General features: G+C 38.8%; 1 protein-coding gene across 1 annotated transcript in view; it reads right to left on the bottom strand.

Annotated features, from left to right (window-relative positions):
* Positions 1–1,746: 1,746 nt before the first annotated feature.
* CCND1 (cyclin D1) overlaps positions 1,747–18,648 on the bottom strand; it is a 17,931-nt gene continuing 1,029 nt past the window's right edge. The window contains exons 2-5 of the mRNA XM_019551665.1: positions 17,931–18,146; positions 16,901–17,060; positions 11,087–11,235; positions 1,747–5,123 (exon numbers count right to left, since the gene is read on the bottom strand). Coding sequence (XP_019407210.1) covers positions 4,968–5,123; positions 11,087–11,235; positions 16,901–17,060; positions 17,931–18,146 — 681 coding nt within the window. The 3' untranslated portion in view covers positions 1,747–4,967. The remainder of the gene's footprint in view (positions 5,124–11,086; positions 11,236–16,900; positions 17,061–17,930; positions 18,147–18,648) is intronic.

Here is an 18,648-nt window from a genome sequence, read left to right as displayed (position 1 = left end):
CTGCTCCTCATAAGCAGGTTCCTGGTTTTCTCTGTTTAAAAAAATCCCCATTTTTTAAATTAAAAAGTAACCCCAAATCCACATTTGTCTGTGATTAAAATGAAACACCACTGTATGTATCTATATATTAGTATAATTTCATTCTGATCATGCAAAAGTGTGAATTATGGGTTACTTTTTTTAATTGGAAAATTGGGGATTTTTTTTTTTTTAATCAGAGAAAACCAGGGTCCCTGCTCATAAGTCATGTGCCCCAGCCCATAAAATCTGCTGGTCATACCAAGGCTCTCTTTGACTTTCATTAGAGAGAATTAGCTGTGTTAGTCTGAAATCAGGTAGAAGGCAGGGTGGGGTGGCACTTTAGGTACTAACTGGTTCAGAGACATGAACTTTCATAGGAGACAGCTATGGGTAGATCTAGAATTGTGAAAGGGGGGTGCGATGGTGAGGTGCATCATCACGTATAAAACAACATATATTCTTCTCTAGTTAATAATAAACTAGAAGCTTTACTAATAAGCTAGGGGCATAGGGCTGTATTATTCAGTTTAAGATTGAAGCAAAAAGTGAATATAACTTATTGAAATGAGTTAAAACAGTCTGAAGGGATGTGAAATAGGAGCTTCATTACCAGGAGCAGCTAAGCAACAGTAGAATTGCAGGATGAAGGATATCTTGCTTAGTGGCACTTCAAGATTATTACAAAAAAGAAAGGGTCATAACACCCATGTAACAAAGTGTTTAGAAGGGATCAGATAGATTATGAGCCATATGAATTGAGTCCTTCAGTACTACATAACTAGAACTGCTGCTGACACTGCCAGACAGCTAGTTTAAACTTTGGGTTTAGTAGGAACCAAAGGTTCTTGGCAACAGCCTATTTTATCAGTCTCATCTCTCTGACTGACTGCAAATGTGCCAAAGTAGTGCAAACTGTAGTAATGATTTTTGAGATGTGAATGGACACTGGTACATTTACTAGTTTTAAGAGAAAAACTTATATCGTAATTAATCATCTCGAAAACTGACGTGTTTCTCAGAAAGTCTGATTAGCATCAAGGTGTATGTTGATTTTTGTGCTACTTGGAGGTATTTTCCTCAATTTCAATGACAGAAATTTGGGGTAAAAACATTGTTTTAGAATGATTAAAATTGTATTTTATAATTCAACCTCATTTTTAGATTAGTAATTTTACTAAATATAAACTGGTAAAAGAACCAGCATCCATCTTCCGTTGCTGAATTTTTAAACCATCTTCCATGTTGCCTTTTACTATGCTCTTCAACAAAATTCTGTCTTCTGTTTCCCTTACCACATTATTTGAGACAAGTCATATCCAAGGGATGTTTGGAGGAGTAACATTTCAAATTACTGCCTTTGAAATACATGTTTCCTGAAGGGGAATACAGGATACATAGCTTTGTTTTGGTAAACTTAAATGCTAGAAATAATGATTTTGTAGTATCAATAATCTATTTTACTCATAATTTTAATTTTTAGCCACCAGCTGATTCAGTAACAGAAGTATAAAACAAAACCTGCAGAAAAAAATATGTTTAGTACATACACCCATGTGAAATTGGGACTTTATGTACTTTTCTAAAATAATGATATACAGATTATTTCAACCTGGCAAATTTTAACGTATGGAGAGTCAAAGCAAGAAAATGCCATGTGGCTTCCTGATTGCATTAGGAACTGTAAATCTGCATTCTTGAAGCTAATAAAAACACAGCAAACAGAAATTGGATTTTACACATTTTATTTCTAGACTTTAGGGTTTGTTTGTTTTTTTGTATTTTTTTTGCTGGAAACTTGTCTGTTACAGGTCTGTTGGTGAAAATGTGCATTTCAGACCAGTGATGCCAATAAGTACAATATAAACAATGTACAAATATGAATTGCTTGCTTACTATAGATTGTTATAATAATGTGACAAATAAAGCATCTCTGTTGGCACATGAACCCACTTCAGGATTTGGCCTCTTAGTTTATGCATTATTTAAAGAAATTTGCAGTACACACTGCCAGTGTAACACATAATTTAACCAACAACCACTAAGTCAATATCATGTTTGGTTCAGAGACACAGAGATGCCACAAACAGAAGTGTTTATGAGGTAAGCAGTAAGAAATGTTCCTGAAATTTGGACAGAATGTATCCAGTCTTCCTGGGTCCTGCGACTGCTAGTAGCATTGCAATGCTGTATTTATACACTATGAAGGATCTTAACTGCATTTGCCCTCAAAAAGAGTTCTAATTCTGTTTTGGTTTAGCAGCATACAGGCAACAGCTAGATTATTCTTCAGCATACAACTCTGTTAGCTGGCTTATTTATGAGATTTACAGGCTTCTTTTTTTAAATTAGCATTATGCTATAATTAACAAAAACAAAACAAAAAACTAGTATATCATAACAGATTAAACACACAAAATACTTAGAGTTCCAGAAGATAACCTATCATACCAAATGATGAGTCCCAACAGGTGGGAAAACAACACCATCAAGTGGCATACAAAAGTTATATTATAATGCACCTTTCATATATCAATGTGGCTAATAACACAGCTTAAAACTACTATGATAATAAACCCCAGATCAGACAAAGAATCCAGCTTTATAAAATGCGTAACAACAAAAAAAGACATTACTTGATCTTCTGAAATGTCTGCTGTTTTTAAATTAATGCAACCTAGTTGCAAATCGCGAGACCCATTCAGAATAGCGTGCGATGCATTTCAGTTTGCAGTAGAACTATGAGGCACTGTGTACAAACATTAAAACCTGGTCTAAACATGGTTAACTGAAGTATGAGGTATTGTGAAACAGGAACCTTTTTGGAATAGAGCAGTAATCACATTAAGTAAAAATTGATCACATAAAAAATCTACAAAAAAAATGATGTCAATAATATAATTTTCTATGAGAAAATTAAACCTATAACATGGCAGTATATGACATTGTATAACAAAAAAAAACTGATCCACAAAATAGCAGCAAAACACAATGACAAAGATACAGAAAAGCAATGTTAATTTTTTTTTCAAACCATGCTGGGAATTTATCCATAGCAGCTCAATAAAATGGAGTATCCACTCCTTTTCTTTTTTTGTTTTGTTTTTTTCCTTTTTTTCTTTTTTAATTTTTTTTTTTTTACAATCAACACCTTAGCGGCAGTTTTCTCACATACATTTCACCACCACATTCTCCTCGAGCATCAACTTCAACAGCTATGTCCACGTCCCTTCAGCTACTTTCTAAAATAATAATAAAAAGATACATAGCCAAGATGTGCAAATTTTCTATTTGTAGCTAAAATAAAACAAAAAACAAAATAGGGGGATATATTGGAATAAGATCTTCTTTCAAGTACACCAATTCTATTGTTTTTTTTAACTATGGCGTTTCTCATGGTTAGATTGCTTTTTGGAAGTGTATACGAAGGGGCCAAATATACTGTTTTTTAAAAAGAGTGTCTATTTAATTTTCTCAGTAAGCTGTGTTAAAACTGCAACATCAAGGGTAGAAGGATATTTTTTTAAAACATCAAGGGGCGATTGCATTATTTTACAAATCATACTGGCCTTATGAACATCCTCTGCAATAAATATTCTTTTTAGCCCTAACTATAAATTATATATTTTAGTGTTTAAAAACCTTCAGTTGCAAGACATCTAGAGACAATCCTTAAACTATGTGTTCTATATGTGAACCTTTAAGGCCCCTAATTTACAAACATGAGTTGGCACCAAAGGATTCATAAACTTCAACTTTTCTATAGAAAAGGATAGGAAAATATCCTGGCAATTTGTGAATGCAATTTCTTTCACTGGAACCCAACCTTCGGAAAAAAAATCACCTTTCCTCTAACACCATAGTTAAATGCACTTGCTTTGCAATTTCATGTTTGCGCACAAGCACTTATATATTTCCAAACCATTCCATTTAAAAAAAAATTCCCACACAATAAAAGAACGTATTTCCTATATCTAATGGACTGAAAGTGCTTTGAATGGAATGGTTTTAGAATATTAAAAAAAAAAAAAAAAAAGACTAGGCTGTGGATTGAACCTGACCATAATTAGGCTGAAGATCTGTTGGGTCAGACCAGCATTTTATACACAGGTAACTACAAAAATATGAAGATTACAAAAATATAATATATTATGTCACTATTTCGGTTCCTCTTTATAATAGAGTATCGTATGAGTAGTACATTGGGCCTTCCCCAACAATGCTAAGCTGGAACCCTACAAAAGCCTTATGCACAGGCAATCCACAGGCACAAAAGATTAACATATAATAATGCTGTATACTAACATACACTAACTTATGGGTTACGTTAACCATTTATAAGGTGAAGAGGATAAAAACCTAAGAAAATAAAATAAACATTTACAGATGAATTATAAAGTGACTAAATGCATAAGCAAGCAAGATACAGAAAAGCCTAGAACTGCGTTAAAGCTATGTTTTTACAGAAAAAAACAAAAGAATATGTCATTTTCTATCTAAAAAATAACCCTCTTCTACTTTAAAAATGGTTTATTTGTTTTGTTTGTTTTGTATGTAAGAAATCACATCTAATACCTCCCCTGGAGACATTTTGTGTGTTAATGCCTATTTTTACAACATACAGACAAGAACACTTTAATATAAAAACTAGTTGATTATTATTGTATAAAATCCTCTATTTTTGTAGCACAAACCCCTTGGGGTCATGCAAATACTATTTTTTCTTTTTTTAAGACAGTTTTTGGGGTATTTTGTTTGTTTGTTTTTAAGTCACAGATGGAAGGGAGAAAGAGCAAGGAAAAAATAAGAAGAGTGAAGCTTTCCCTTCTGGTATAAAAATGTCCTGGAGAAAAGGGTTTCTGGGGGGGAGATCCTGATGCTGATTCCTTCGCAGATGCCCTTTCTTTGTTTGCTTTCATGGCCAAGCAAACCCATTAGAAGAAGTCCTCTTAAATGTTCACATCTCGCACATCAGTGGGCGTGCAGGAAAGATCTGCCTCATCCTCAACAGTCTTTGTTTCTGAAGATATGTTGTGCTGCTGTGCCTGGCGTAGACTGGATTCGAGGAGGGATTCAATCTGTTCTTGGCAGGCTCGTAAACAGTCCTAGAGAATATTAAAAGGAAGAAAAAACCCACAATCCTTTAGAAAACATATAATATTATAATTCAAATGCCATCTCTGTAGAAGGCAAAGAAAAATGTAATGACTTGCAACGAGACATGAAAAATGGACTAGAGACCCTTACATTTACAAATTTACTGGCTTGAATCCAGGCCAGCTCAGAAACTGACCATACATTTTTGCCATTTGATATTTAGTGTCCTAAACCAAGTACTGTGCAGTTATAGTCCAGCTCTCAGAGGGAACATTTCAAAAATCATCTCAAGAAACTATCTCCCAAACCAACCCCAACCTGACAAGTGGTTAGTCTTTGCACAGAAGCTACTAACTGAATGGGCAATGAGCACTAGATTACAGCATCACCCAGAACAAAGGACCCTCCAGCTAGAGGTACTTTGGTAGGATCATGCATTGAAGCTTGATGCTTTTCTTTTGTCTCTGAATCTAAAAAAAATGTCTCTTGAAGGCATATCTTGAAGGCATGGTGTTTTTCATTAATAACATTTTCCCACGTTACAGTTTGGGAAGAACAATGCAGTCTCATTCTGTTCTTTCTTACAGCAGAATGAATCAAAAGTAACTGTTTTAAACTCTTGGCACTACACAGGTGTAAACTGGAGACACAAATTAGGTACCAAGTCTATGGTGTTATAAAATGTCCACCTTCACTAAAGAAACACTTTGGCACCACAGCCCAGTGGAACTGATAAAATATTTTCCTAGGCTGAGTTTTATTGATACTAAATTATCTCAGAAAACGTTTAGACAAAAAACTGTAGCATCTCACAAGCCAAAAATGGAATGTCATTAAGCCCCCACTGGGCACATCTATATGGGTATATAAACATGAAGCAATAAACTCCAACACAGATTGTGCCTAAGTTTATTGCTCCTGGGCACTGTGTTTACATGTGCGCTCAGGACCACAGCATGTTGAGTCAGGTTGGAGCAGCCCTGGCTAGCAAGAGGCCCACAGGTCAGCCTGACAGCCTGGGACTGCTCCAACCTAGCTCAACATGCTGCAGAGGGGCTGGCTTGGACATGAGAGTGCTCCAGGGTGGGGCTAGCTGGCAGGCAGCCCCTGCACTTTAGCACCCTCATACTTCAGCCAGCTGGGTCACCATGTACATGCATGCCACCGTGCATGAAACAACTGTGCAGAAGGACAGTACTTGCATTTACAAGTACTAACCTGCTGTGGAGTATATTAGTTTCCTGTGGTCTAACATGTAGGTGCCGAGATATTTACTGCGGAGCTAATTAGACAACCCTACAGCAAGCATCTTGTGTAGACGTGCCCAGTAAGTATCTTTGTGACAATGAGACAGAAAGTTCTGCTGACTGCACTCATCTACACACATGCTAAGCAGAAGTGAGACAATTCTCCATTTTCTTTTTTGCCTTTCTCACAGCTGAATATCAGCTTGTTCCTGTTAAATATTGAGTGCCTTGGGCAACCAGGAAGGTAACTCAGTCCCCTCAGCTCCCCTCCTCCCACCTTAACAAAAACAGAAATGAAAGAGCACAAAGTATGTTGCAGGATCAAGCTTTACATGGGTAAAAAAAAAAGCCCCTAGGGCATGCAAGTATACAAGTAGGAACAGGCATATCAGGCATCCAAATCTCCTTATTAATAGAATCACAGAAATTAAAGATGGAAAAGACCTGTTAGATCATCCAGTCCAGCTTTCTGCAAGAGCAGGTTACACATTCTTCAGTACCATGTATACCCACTGCAAGGGCATAGAACTGATGCCTTAAATAGGCAAAACAATCCCAAACAATTTGGGCAAAATTCCTCTGGCACATTGTTTACTCGTGTCCTTATAACAAACATCGTAAGCTTTTCTGAACATATTTAACTCTGTGTATTATGGACTTTGAAGTTCCCTTTCAGTATTGCCTTTTCTGATTTAACCTATGACATGTGTTAGCCCTTGCGGTGAACCCAGTCTTCCATGATAAATTGCCGTCAAAAGTGTTAGGATGTGCATGACTGAGAATGAATGTTGTTTTCCTGAGAGGGTGACCTGCCTGCTGTTTTCTTTATTTCCCAGTTTCAATTCTGCCTTCATTCAGAGGCTTCTTGTGTGATCTACCAGCTTTTCACTGATTCCACTACCACAAGAACCTCCTCTGCCACCAATAAGGGCACATGGCATTTGGGGTAAAATAAGATTAGAAACCCAAGAAAACAATTCTCTGCAAGTCCTTTCTGAGAGAGAGGGAGGTTAATCCTACCTCTAAGCAGATCAGACCATCAGTTACAGCTCACTGAAAACAGTAACCTATGACCTTTTCTGGTTTAAACCCTAGTGTAATATTTCCTCTTGACAGAGACACACAGCATTTTAAATGACAAAAAGAAATGCCTTATATCCTAAAGTCATCATGCCTTTGGCTCCTACATACCTCAAGCCTTACCAGTACGATCTCTAAGAAGACTGCCCAAGAGAATATGGACCATTTCCAGGTTCAGAAGCCACAGGTCCCCCATTTTAACTCCTGAGAGTACACATCTCACAACCCACATAGAAACAGGCATACAGAAATAAAAAAGAAATATGGTATATTTTCTCTTTCCAACAGTTCACACAAATTGAGGAGACTCAATCATACAAGCCCAGTCAGTGTTTTATACCAAAAGCCAATTCATCCTCATTTCCAGACATTTCAAACACTGGTGCTTCTTTCTGAAAATACTTGTATTCGCTTGAAGCATGTTTGAATTCTGAAAACTAAAATATGAACTAATTTTACTCATAGATTAAAGCAGCAATTAATCCACTTTGTAAGCAGGTCAGAAGGATATATGTAAATGCATATTGTTTTCAATCTGGAGCTCAGTCTTGGATGATTTACTTCAAAGGTAAATTTCTGATCACAGAAAATAATCTTTACTGTGAGACTGTCGGGGCAGATTGAGGTGTAGGCAGATTGAGGTGTAACCACAAACTGATCAACAAAAAGTACAATCTTAATTTACTGTAAAACAGGTTGCCTTTATGATGCAATCTAGTAAAGAAAATTATTTTTGAAAGGTTATTTTGTGTGCTTTAGTTCAAATTATTGTTTACTTAGATAGATATTAGAAGAATAGGTATTCTGAAAGAACCAATTAGATGCAAACTTGCTTTGTACAATCTCATCACAATAGTAATATTACTGGAAACTGGTTATATGCTGAAGTTTTGTTGTTCACTCTACTCATGGTTTCTCAATACTGAGGGCAAATACAAAACTCAGATAATTTTTCCCAACAACTTTTCTGCTTCACTACCCAAATTTTCCATGCCCACAGTTTGTTCAAGGTCATAAGCCCTTCTTGGATAAATTAAGCTTCTCAGTGAAAAAGAGTTGCTAGCTTACTTATGTGGTCAAATACCTTTATTTAACATATACAGTAGACACAATCAGATTGAAATTCAATCCAGCATAAGACTTACAGGTCAGACACAAAGGGAAACAAACAAACAACAACAAAGAAACTATTGGGAAGCTTTTGTTATTACCCGACTCATTGTGGATCACAGGCAACATTTGAAGGTGCCTCTGGTGTGAGCAGGCAGGAGAAGCAAATTCCAGTGCATTAACAGACAGCATAGAAACCCAACCTAATCTAGTTTAGCAAATTTCTGGCCTGGAAATGAATGTCAGGCAAAATTCAATCTGTTTGGATGATGGGGTCAAGAATAGAATGATGGAAGACAGCCCAAGACTTCTAATTGTGATTATCTAGGTTCTAATTACCACTGATCAAAGGCAAAATGGGAAATTGGACTCTTACCAATGTAAACATGAACCATAAAGGAATTTCAATCAGGTGATATTCATTTTACTTTAGACTCAGCTTTCTTGAAACTAAAGGAAAAAGTATCACTATAAAAACTAAAGCGCAACAAACAAGCTGCTCCATCTAACAATAAAATTGTTAAATATATTTTAATGCATCTTATTACTGTACCAAAATAATCCAATATAAAGCACAGTAAATGATTGCAATGTGTATCCATTACTTGTGGACCAAAAAACCAAAGCAGAGATATTAATTAGTTTTTTAAAGTCATGACTTGTGTTTGACACTTCAGTTAAATTAATTTGTTCTACAGGAAATACTCTATGTTAAGGGATTAATTTATATTGAAAACCAAGTAATTGTTTTATGCACAGGATTATTATAATGGAAAATATTGCACTTTTATTCTAGAAGAAGCACAAATTCAGAACATCTTTCCTTTTGGGGAATCTGAAAAATATTTATATACAACTTGATGTTTCTTTATTCCTTATTTTATATAACCAAAACTGTTTGAAACCCTCAATTTTTAGTTCTTGCTACTCTAAGGCATAGTCATTTGTGAAAAAAGGTTTTAACTCACTTCTTAAAGATCCTATTTTTAAATTCAGTTTATCTAGACTGTGGGGTGACAGACATAAAAAAACTTAATGCCCAAGATGATTTTACTTCTGGCTAAAAATACTGTCATGTAACAGTGTTGTGTCATGAACCAAGTCAAATCATATATGGACAAATTACACAGTTCTGTGATAGAATATAATTTAATGTAACGTAGTAGAAATGTTTACATAATATTTTCTTTTTAACCAGATATTCTCTAGCAGTATAGATGGTCAGTCTCTTACTTGTTCCAAAGAACCTAATTCAAATTTCTTGCGCTGGATAGATGCCATGTGTACACTGACGTACCTGAATTGTTCACATACTCATTGAAGTATTACAGGTACTCACAGCATCCTATTTTGTTTAACAATTAAGCACTGAACTGGTACTACTAAATTCTGCTGTGGTACTAGCAAAGGCAAAAATCATTGTATTTTAAAATAATTAGGATGTGCAAAATCATAAGCAATAGTGAAGTATCTATTATTTTTTTTTGCATAAATATATCACCAAAAAATCCTTCTTTGTGATCTATTTTTTATGATTCAGTCATGGATAAGCATCTTACCAGGACTCATTACAGTTTTTCAGACAAAAGCCAATTACATTAAATTTGGTCTCAACTTGCTTGGTGTGTGTATATATTTTAGCTTATGAACATGTAAAATAAAAGGTTCAGAGCATCTCATAGATTATCCTGTTAACCACAGGGTTGTCTTTGACTCATTGTCCAGTGCTTGGAGACCTCACAGGAACCTTTTTAAAGCATCTATTTATTGGTCTTCCACATTGTTATAAAACAAAGCTAAACTCTGCCCCAACTTCACACACCATTATAACATGGATCATTGACTTTAGGTCTTCCTTGTAGGCTCCCTTCCTGGCCCATTCACTCATGAAAGGTTTATTGCTCACTAGTTACTGATGTGCATCTCCTGGAAGCTGCAGGGCAAAATGGGAGTCCTGTGAGGACCATCTACCTTGTCAGAAAGTTGTGGGACAACATTTGTTCCAAAAAGGAATTCAATACCAGCTACTGGGCAGACCTAGCACGTAATAAACCAAATTAGATAATTAGAACCCCTTTAAAAAAAGCTTTTCACACCACTTGACACAATAAAGCGTCTCAGGAGTGGTCAAAGATAAGGTCAGAGATACCATGAGGTCTATTTATTGCAATCTTAGTAACTATTTCCTTGTTTTATTTTAAAGGTTTTTGTTCTACATAAGACTGCTGGTTTCATTACCTACAAACCAAACACAGCCCCTAAAATGGTCCTAAATCAATTAAGAGTTTCCTTTGCTTTGTTGATACATTCTTCTGAAGAACTGGTTGTGGCATATCAGTGAACTGCAGCAGTGTTATTTCTGCTTATTAATATATGTAGCGATAAGTAATAGTAACAAAAATAAATTAGAATATATTTGAAAAAATATTTTGAGGCTTAACTTTTATCAAGAGGTACTATTGGTTCATCTATCACATATTAAAAAGGCATTCAATATAAAACTCTGAGACAGACAGACTGAAAGAATCACTTACCGGGTCACATTTGATAACTTGTGATAGGAAGTGTGTGAGGCACTGATAGGAGAGGAAAGTGTTAGTGTTTCCCAGGTGAAGGCCTTGCACAGCTGCTACCACGCTGCCAGCTGCGATCATGGAGGGTGGGTTTGAAATAAATTTAACATCTGTTTAAAGAGAAAAGGAAAAGAGAATTGATTTCTTTAGGCCAAGCCTACTTGTATATGTGATATCACTTCTGTGGGTGCAAGTCAAATGCTGCAGGTCTAAAAAGATGAAGGAAACGTAACATAAAGGTCCTACCCCACAAAACTTAACAATATATGCAATTACACGCCCAACCCTGCTAATGCTTATGCCTATGAATAACCTGACTTGGGTAAGTAGCCCCTCATGCCTTTGAGATATGTGAAACATACACAGGCCCTAATCCTGTAGACATGAAAGCAATTTGCTCCTGTGAGTCTTGCCATTTAAGTTAATGAATCTACTCATGTGAGTAAAGCAGTCAGCAATCTTGAGTGTTTGCATAAGCAGAGACTAGGTGAATTATGACTTGAGATATAAGCAGTCTCTGAATCTTAAGCCTTTCAGATCAGAATCCTGTACAATTACATTAAAAAGAAAAATGTATAACTTTAATGAACAAAAAGAGAGAGAAAATGAGAAAACACTTAACCTTGTCAGTGGATTATCCATATTTAAATTAAGGTTTCATCTTAAAAATGCTTTGTCTCAACCTAGTCTCTTGTCAGTGGCTGCCATCCATCCTGGCAACCGGGATTTAATGTAAATGTGGCATAACTAAGTGACGGGGGTCCCAAGAATTGGCGGACAATCAGTTACATTCTGATGTGACACCATGCTGACAAGAGGCTGGGCCCCCTTCCAGACCGCATTGCTGTAGGTCTCTCTACAAAGCCACTCCCATGATTCCTTGAGGGGCCGATCTCTGCCATTTAGCATGTTATTCTTTTTTTTTTTTTTAAATAAGGAATAATCCACATTTTAATGCTAAGACTCTTTCTGCTAAACAGGAATGTGTTTGATTCATGGCAAAGTGCACCCTGGATAAGAATTAGAAGGAAAATAAATGAGAGGCATTAGTAAATGTCTGATTTTGTAAAGGAGAAAAGGGAAATGCCACCTCAGACACAAGAACCTGGGATGCATTCCTTCAGCTTTTAACAAAAGTACAACTTCCTCCAGGTTGATAAAACAAGCTATCTAACAAGCCCTTAAATCAAATCAAGGAAATGGGCCACTCTATCAAGCAGGTTCAGCATTAAATATTATGTTTAAACAATGTGTATGTGAAAGTTTTACCAGTGGAACTGTGGTATTTGGGCTCTGCCGGAAAGTCCTCTCCTCTGCACACATCAGAGTTCTAAACACATATCAGTGCATGTACTTACAGATACAATTTGGGGCTTACATCTCTGAAACTCCATTTGTAATCCCAAACAATACCCACCTTCCAAAGGGCATTTTGCCCAGAATTTTATGGAATTCTAAGTACCTTCAAAATTAAACACCTGATTAAGTGTGGGAGGTTTTTTGATGTGATGATGTATTGTCATCTTAGAGCCAATCTTTATCCACACTCATTAAACCTTTGTGCCTTATATGAGGCAAATCTAATTCACCTTTCCTACCCTCCACCTTCCCCACCCTCCACACACATACAAGCACACTTCATAAAGGCCTCTGCCTCCAAAAAAAAATCTATTTGATTATTGCCAATATATACATTGCACAGAAAGTATCTAATATTAGGTACACCCAAATTAGTCCCTGGTATGTTGTTTCAGGTAGACTTGGAAAAAAAACAAGAGGCTGCTGTAGGTGAAATATATGAGCTTAAATAGATGTTAAGATTTAGTTCACCAAAATTCAGCTGTATGCATGATGCGTACAGTCACAGAAAATTAGTTCTAGCATTTATTCGTTTCTGCACAAAAAACCCTCTCCAAAAATATGGCCAAAATGCACAAGGCTAATGAGTGCATTCAGATAAGAACAAGTTTGGGATTCATATTTGTTTTTTTCTTTTAAAAAGGGCAATAAACATGATTTCGTGAACATGAATTCATGAACATTCAAAGAACATGAATTCATAGTCACACCCTCATTCTTTCCAAGGTGGAAAAGTGATAATGAAGTTTAAATGACCAGTTTGTGTCTGTCCCCATGACCACTCCAGACAAGCAGCATGGACTGTCTTTTTGTTGCAACTCAACAAGGAATTATTTGTGGCAGAGGCCACTAATTTCCGCATATTAATCAGGGGGCCCCTCTCGCCTGTAATTGGATGCCCCCAAGTGAAGAGTGTGGCATCATTGTCAGCCTCCATCGCCTCATCTTGCGCTATTGAGCACTCAGGAACAAGGGGGCTTCGGTGAGATGAATTAGACCTGACACAGCCACAATGGGGAAGGGGGCCCCATCAATTGAAGCACACATCCCCAGTAGCCTATCTGAGACTTCATCCAAAAAGAATAAACAACTTCAGCGTTGTTAAAAAGAGAGAGAGAGAGAGAGGAGGGGGAGGAGAGAGAAGAATGCCAGCCACCCTGAAGGGAGGACAAAGCAGGCATCTAGGCGCTACAGCCCTTTAAAAAAATTCCTAACAAGGCGAGTCACCCCTTTTCCTTTTTAAATGGAGCAGCAATTCCATCCGTCTGGAGAGCTGGGGGCTATGAATGAAAATCTTTTCATTGAGGCAAATCAAAACTGTGAACATAAATCACTTGCTGCAAGATGCAACAGGTTCCAACTGGTCACATACCTTGAGCCTCCCAATTTTATAAAGGCCAGAGAATAGGAGAATTGTGGCAAAGTTGTATCAAAGGGAGGTCTTTTTCTCTCCATCAGTGAGGAGGAAAGCCAGGGTAATAATAATCATAACAACAACAATAGTAAAAAAGGAGCCCACTATGTTTAGACAACCAGGGGGACATAATAAAATGCTGGAGGCTCCCAATATTTGTTCCTATTCATTGTTTTGCTTGCATAGAGCTGGAGTTTTCCCTTAATATTGGTCTTAATATTATTGAGCCAAGAGGCCTGTTTCCTTTTCAGTTATCCCTGCCTTGCTTGGCCATGCCAAAGCACCATTCATTAAGCTCAATTATGTGTTAACTTCAAACAACCCCTGGTAATTTTTTCTTCCCCTCCCTAACCTACCACAGCACAAAGGCATCCTTCAGTGAAAATATATTTAAGAAAAAAAACACAAAGCTAAACAAATCCACTCCTACAAGGCAGAAAAATCAAGAGCAAGCATAAAAAAAATTCCACTTAAGATTACCTTTTACTGTAATCTCTTCTATCTGGAGAACCACATAGACACATGCATCTTAAACACTTCCTGTGCCTTCACCTTGGCACACCACTTTTCTTTCCTTTCAAATAAGTACCAGTAGTTCCTATACTGTGCCTTCTTAAGTGCTCTGCCATTAACTTTGGGCACAGGACATATCATGAGCAATGTTCAAGAAGACCTGATCCAAAGGCTACTGAGAGTCAATTTCCTGCTGCCTTCAGAAGGCTTTTAGATCAGGCCCACCAGGCATTAGAGAAAAAAAACACAACACATTTACAATGCATCTAGATTAGGTTTGGTAAGGAAAAAATACAATACCCACCACCAACAGCAAAGTCAAGTTCACATGCTACAAAAGTCACGTATTCATCCTGTTCTAATTTCTACCTGGACATCGCTAGTCAATATAGGAATCGTCAGCGGGAAAAAAGCAAGGGGGAGGGGAGGAAATGGGGAGAAGGACAGGGGAGGAACCCTTGCTATCTAGAAAATAAATAAAAATACAAAGCCAATCAGCTCAGTATTCAGCACTCCTTACTCAGGCAACATTGCTACTGACTTAAGCTAAGTGCTGAATAGAACCCAAAATCTCAGAGACCTCAGGACTATTTCTAAAAGCTATGTAAAATTTTCTGAACCTGGCTCACATTCACCGATGCATTTTTCCAGTTACCCATGTGATGTGTAGCACAGTGTTTAATAAAGGCTCTGGATGTGCTTTCTAAAAGAAACATAACAACACTGACAGTAGATCAAAGTACTGGACTCTTAGCAGTCTTCCAACCTTTGAACTACTCTTGTTTTCATCACTGTCACTGCCAACACAACAACCTAGGTTAAACATCCCCACAGTCAAAAGGGAGACTATTTAGTTACAAAGAAACAGCAGGTACAACTGAGACAGCTTCAAACCAGGCAATCGAACATTAGGATTCTTTGCTATCTTGTTCTGCTTGAGTCTCTGTCTTCAAGAACACGTTTGACTTTCCAAAAAACATCCATTTAAGATTTTAAAAAACTGCTTAGAAGGGTTCTAGGACTCCAACTGTAGAAGCAGAGCACTGAGATATTTTTTCTAGTCAATCAAACTTGTAAACTGCTTGCCACGCTGCTGTTAGGCCCAGGATGAAAGGCAAAGCTGAGGCCTACCAATATTTATGGATATTTAGAGATTCTGAGTTCTACCTCTGAGCAGACCTTTCCGAGAGAGTGACTATGTGAGGCAATTATTTTTTTTTTCCATTTGACCAAATTTATCCTTGATGCTCCTGAGCAGTACCTTACATCAAGGATGAATTTGGCCCAAATATAACCATCCTCAGCTTCCAAGTTAAGACACCTTTTCTTGAGAGCCATGCTAGATTAAGCACTCCTTTGGCAGAATTACCCCTGAACGTTACTACTTTATACAGTGATGCAGCTCATTCCCAGGGCATTTTTATTTAGTCAAACAAGATCTGTGACGTTCATCTTTACATGACCCCGCAAGCTTCCTTCAAAAGAACATTTGTTTTGGCTGCTTTTGCTTCCTTATTCTCTTGTCACCTTTGGGCCTCTCTTGCCATAGTAAAGGCAGTCACATGAAATGTGATTAACTTTTTAAACTGATCTACCCTTTGAAACATGCCCTTGTCTTGTCACCTTCCTCCTCTCACTCAGGAATGGTGGTGTCTAGAGATTAAAAAGACAGCGTCACTCTCCCAATCTTCCTCTCCTCTCCACTTGTTAGGATTCCACTGGTAAAATGTACACACACTCCCATACCACCTTTATACACAGAGTTTAGGGAACTAGCACAAATTCACAGTGCCCTTGAAACCAAAGATCAGGCCTCTGAAAATGCGGCCTGGAGAACAGTCAGTGTCTCTGGCTCCTCCTGAGGCGGCCTCTGCACATGGCTTCAGCATGACACGTGGTGCAGACGGCAGAGACTCAATCCTGTGCCAGAAAAGCCTCCACGCTGTATGGCCGTCCTCCAATCCACCATCCACAGACAAGGGGAAAGGGCAAACAAGGGGGAAGGGGCAACTGGAAGAGGGAGATTATGAACTGCAATATAAAGCTAAACACACACAAATCTTCCTGCCTAAAGACTTTCGAAACTGCCTTACAAAGAATCCATAATGAGGGACTGTCCCTCAAAACAGGGATCTTTTGACAGGCCTGCCCCAGTCTTGATACATACCGATAAAGAATCTAGCCACGCTGAGCTTCAACAAATCCCTGAGCTACAGAAATCAGTTTATTTCTCCTCCTTACTTGCAGAGCTTTATGTATTTACTTCATTTAAAAACTCAGAAGAGAAACATCTTCTGAGAAAGTTACCTTCTGCAAAGTAATCCACCTTCTGCAAACAATTGGACAACAATCAGCGCTTAAAACTACTGGCACGGAGTGCTGTGAACTTGGCTTACAGTAAATCTAGGGGCGGCCTCAGAAGTTGTGGGGGAAAGTGTGTGCTTGGCTAAGGGAACAACACACCTTTTTTTAGCGTGCAGGGCTCATACCTGTAGCGCACAGAGCCACAAAAGTCTGGGCATGTTTACGGACAATCTGCTTGGTGTCCTCAGTCAGAGGCATTTTAGTAAGGAAATGTTCAATGAAATCGTGAGGGGTCACTGCAGCCAGATTCCATTTCAGCTTATTCACCAGAAGCAGCTCCATTTGCTACAAAAACAAAGAGGAAGGGGGAAAGGGAAGTGAAGAAGAAGGAAAATGTGGTTAGAAACTCTGTGTATAAATAGCTTAAAATGGTATCTAGCTTTGAATTGTGCTTATCTGATTATGGAATCGTAATGCACTGGCATCTCTTTGATGCACTGGCTCCTTGGGAGGCTGATAACGAAAATACTTTGTGCTAACCAGTGCTGCTCCCATGCTGTCCGCAGTGTTCACAAGCAGGATGGTGCCTAGATGTGGCACTTAGGTATAAAACTACTTAGGTCTGTTCCACCTCTACCCCCACACACATCCTCAGTACCCAGCTGCTCTGAAATGAAGCATGTGACCTACATGCTCCAAACGCAAGAGGGCGCCAGCTGCCTATATTTTTTTGCCTACAGTACTGTACTTTCAGTGAGGTAATAGGCAAGGATTTCACATATTAGGGACTTGCTCAAATTAAACTAAGCTGGCTCAGTCCTAACCAGCGCTGGGAAGACAGTGCAGAGGACCCCCACGTGGCTCATGTTACTGGAGTGGGGAAGGTGCACTCTCCCTCTGGGGCTCTATTTTTTTTTTGAGGTAGCCCTGAAAGCTACATTTGCTGCTGCCACGTGCAATAATGAAGTTACTGGGAAGTGGTGGGTAGGTGAGGGCTAATTCTCCTGAATGAATGGTGCACAATTATGCAGAGGCCCTATAGGCAGATGTGAGGAAGTCAAGAGGTCCTACAGGCAGATGTGAGGAAGTCAGCTGCAATTTCTTCTCTGGAGTCTGTCTTTTTTGTCCCTCCCCCCCTTTTCCGATCTTGCTTCCACTGGTCTGCATTGGGCAGGACCGGATTTGGGTCTCCCAAGGAGGCGAGCCCCAAATTACCAGTAATTCGTCGGGCCTGATGGAGTTGTCGGTGTAAATGCACAGCTTCTCTGCCGTCAGCGGGATGGTTTCCTTCATTTTCGAAGCCACGAACATGCAGGTCGCTCCCAGCAGCTGCAACCGGCTCTTCTTGAGGGGCTCGAAGGACAAAAACCTATCCAAGTAATTCATAGCCAAGGGGAAGACCTCCTCTTCGCATTTCTGCTCCTCACAAACCTGCCAAACCAGAGAGGTCCTTGAAAGGAGGCCCAGCATCTATAGGGAGTTGAGCCCCACTCCCTTCCCTCCCCCTTTGCACTCAGCTGTAAGGCTGAATATTGGGGGGTGGAGGGGGGATATGTGAAAATGCCCTGAGTAAAACCCATGTGGGAAGGGGGAGGATGAGAGGAACCAAACTGAGAGTGAATGGGGGGAGGGGGGAAGGCTATGTAAAAATGTGGGGTTAAAAGAAAAAAAGGGGGAGGGGGTCATTCCCCTGGACCGATGGAGTGGGGGATCCACAGGGCCCGCTGGATCCCAGCCGGGTGGGATCCCCTCAGCAGCGCTGCTAACCGCCGGGGGGGAAGCCGCGCTCCAGACACAAAGGTGGCGTCCGCCGGCCGCATTTCCCCAGACGTCATCTTTTCAAAAAATATTTAAAAATATTTAAAAAATCCCCCGAGCCTCCTCAAGGGCCTGAAAATGCCCCTCGGGGGGGGCTTGACCCAGCCGGCTCGGC

This window comes from Crocodylus porosus, unplaced genomic scaffold, assembly GCF_001723895.1.
Source record: "Crocodylus porosus isolate Cpor-Errol unplaced genomic scaffold, CroPor_comp1, whole genome shotgun sequence".
In the NCBI taxonomy this organism is placed as follows: domain Eukaryota; kingdom Metazoa; phylum Chordata; order Crocodylia; family Crocodylidae; genus Crocodylus; species Crocodylus porosus.
Note: the sequence above shows the minus strand (reverse complement) of the source record. Positions and strands in the feature narration are given on the sequence as shown.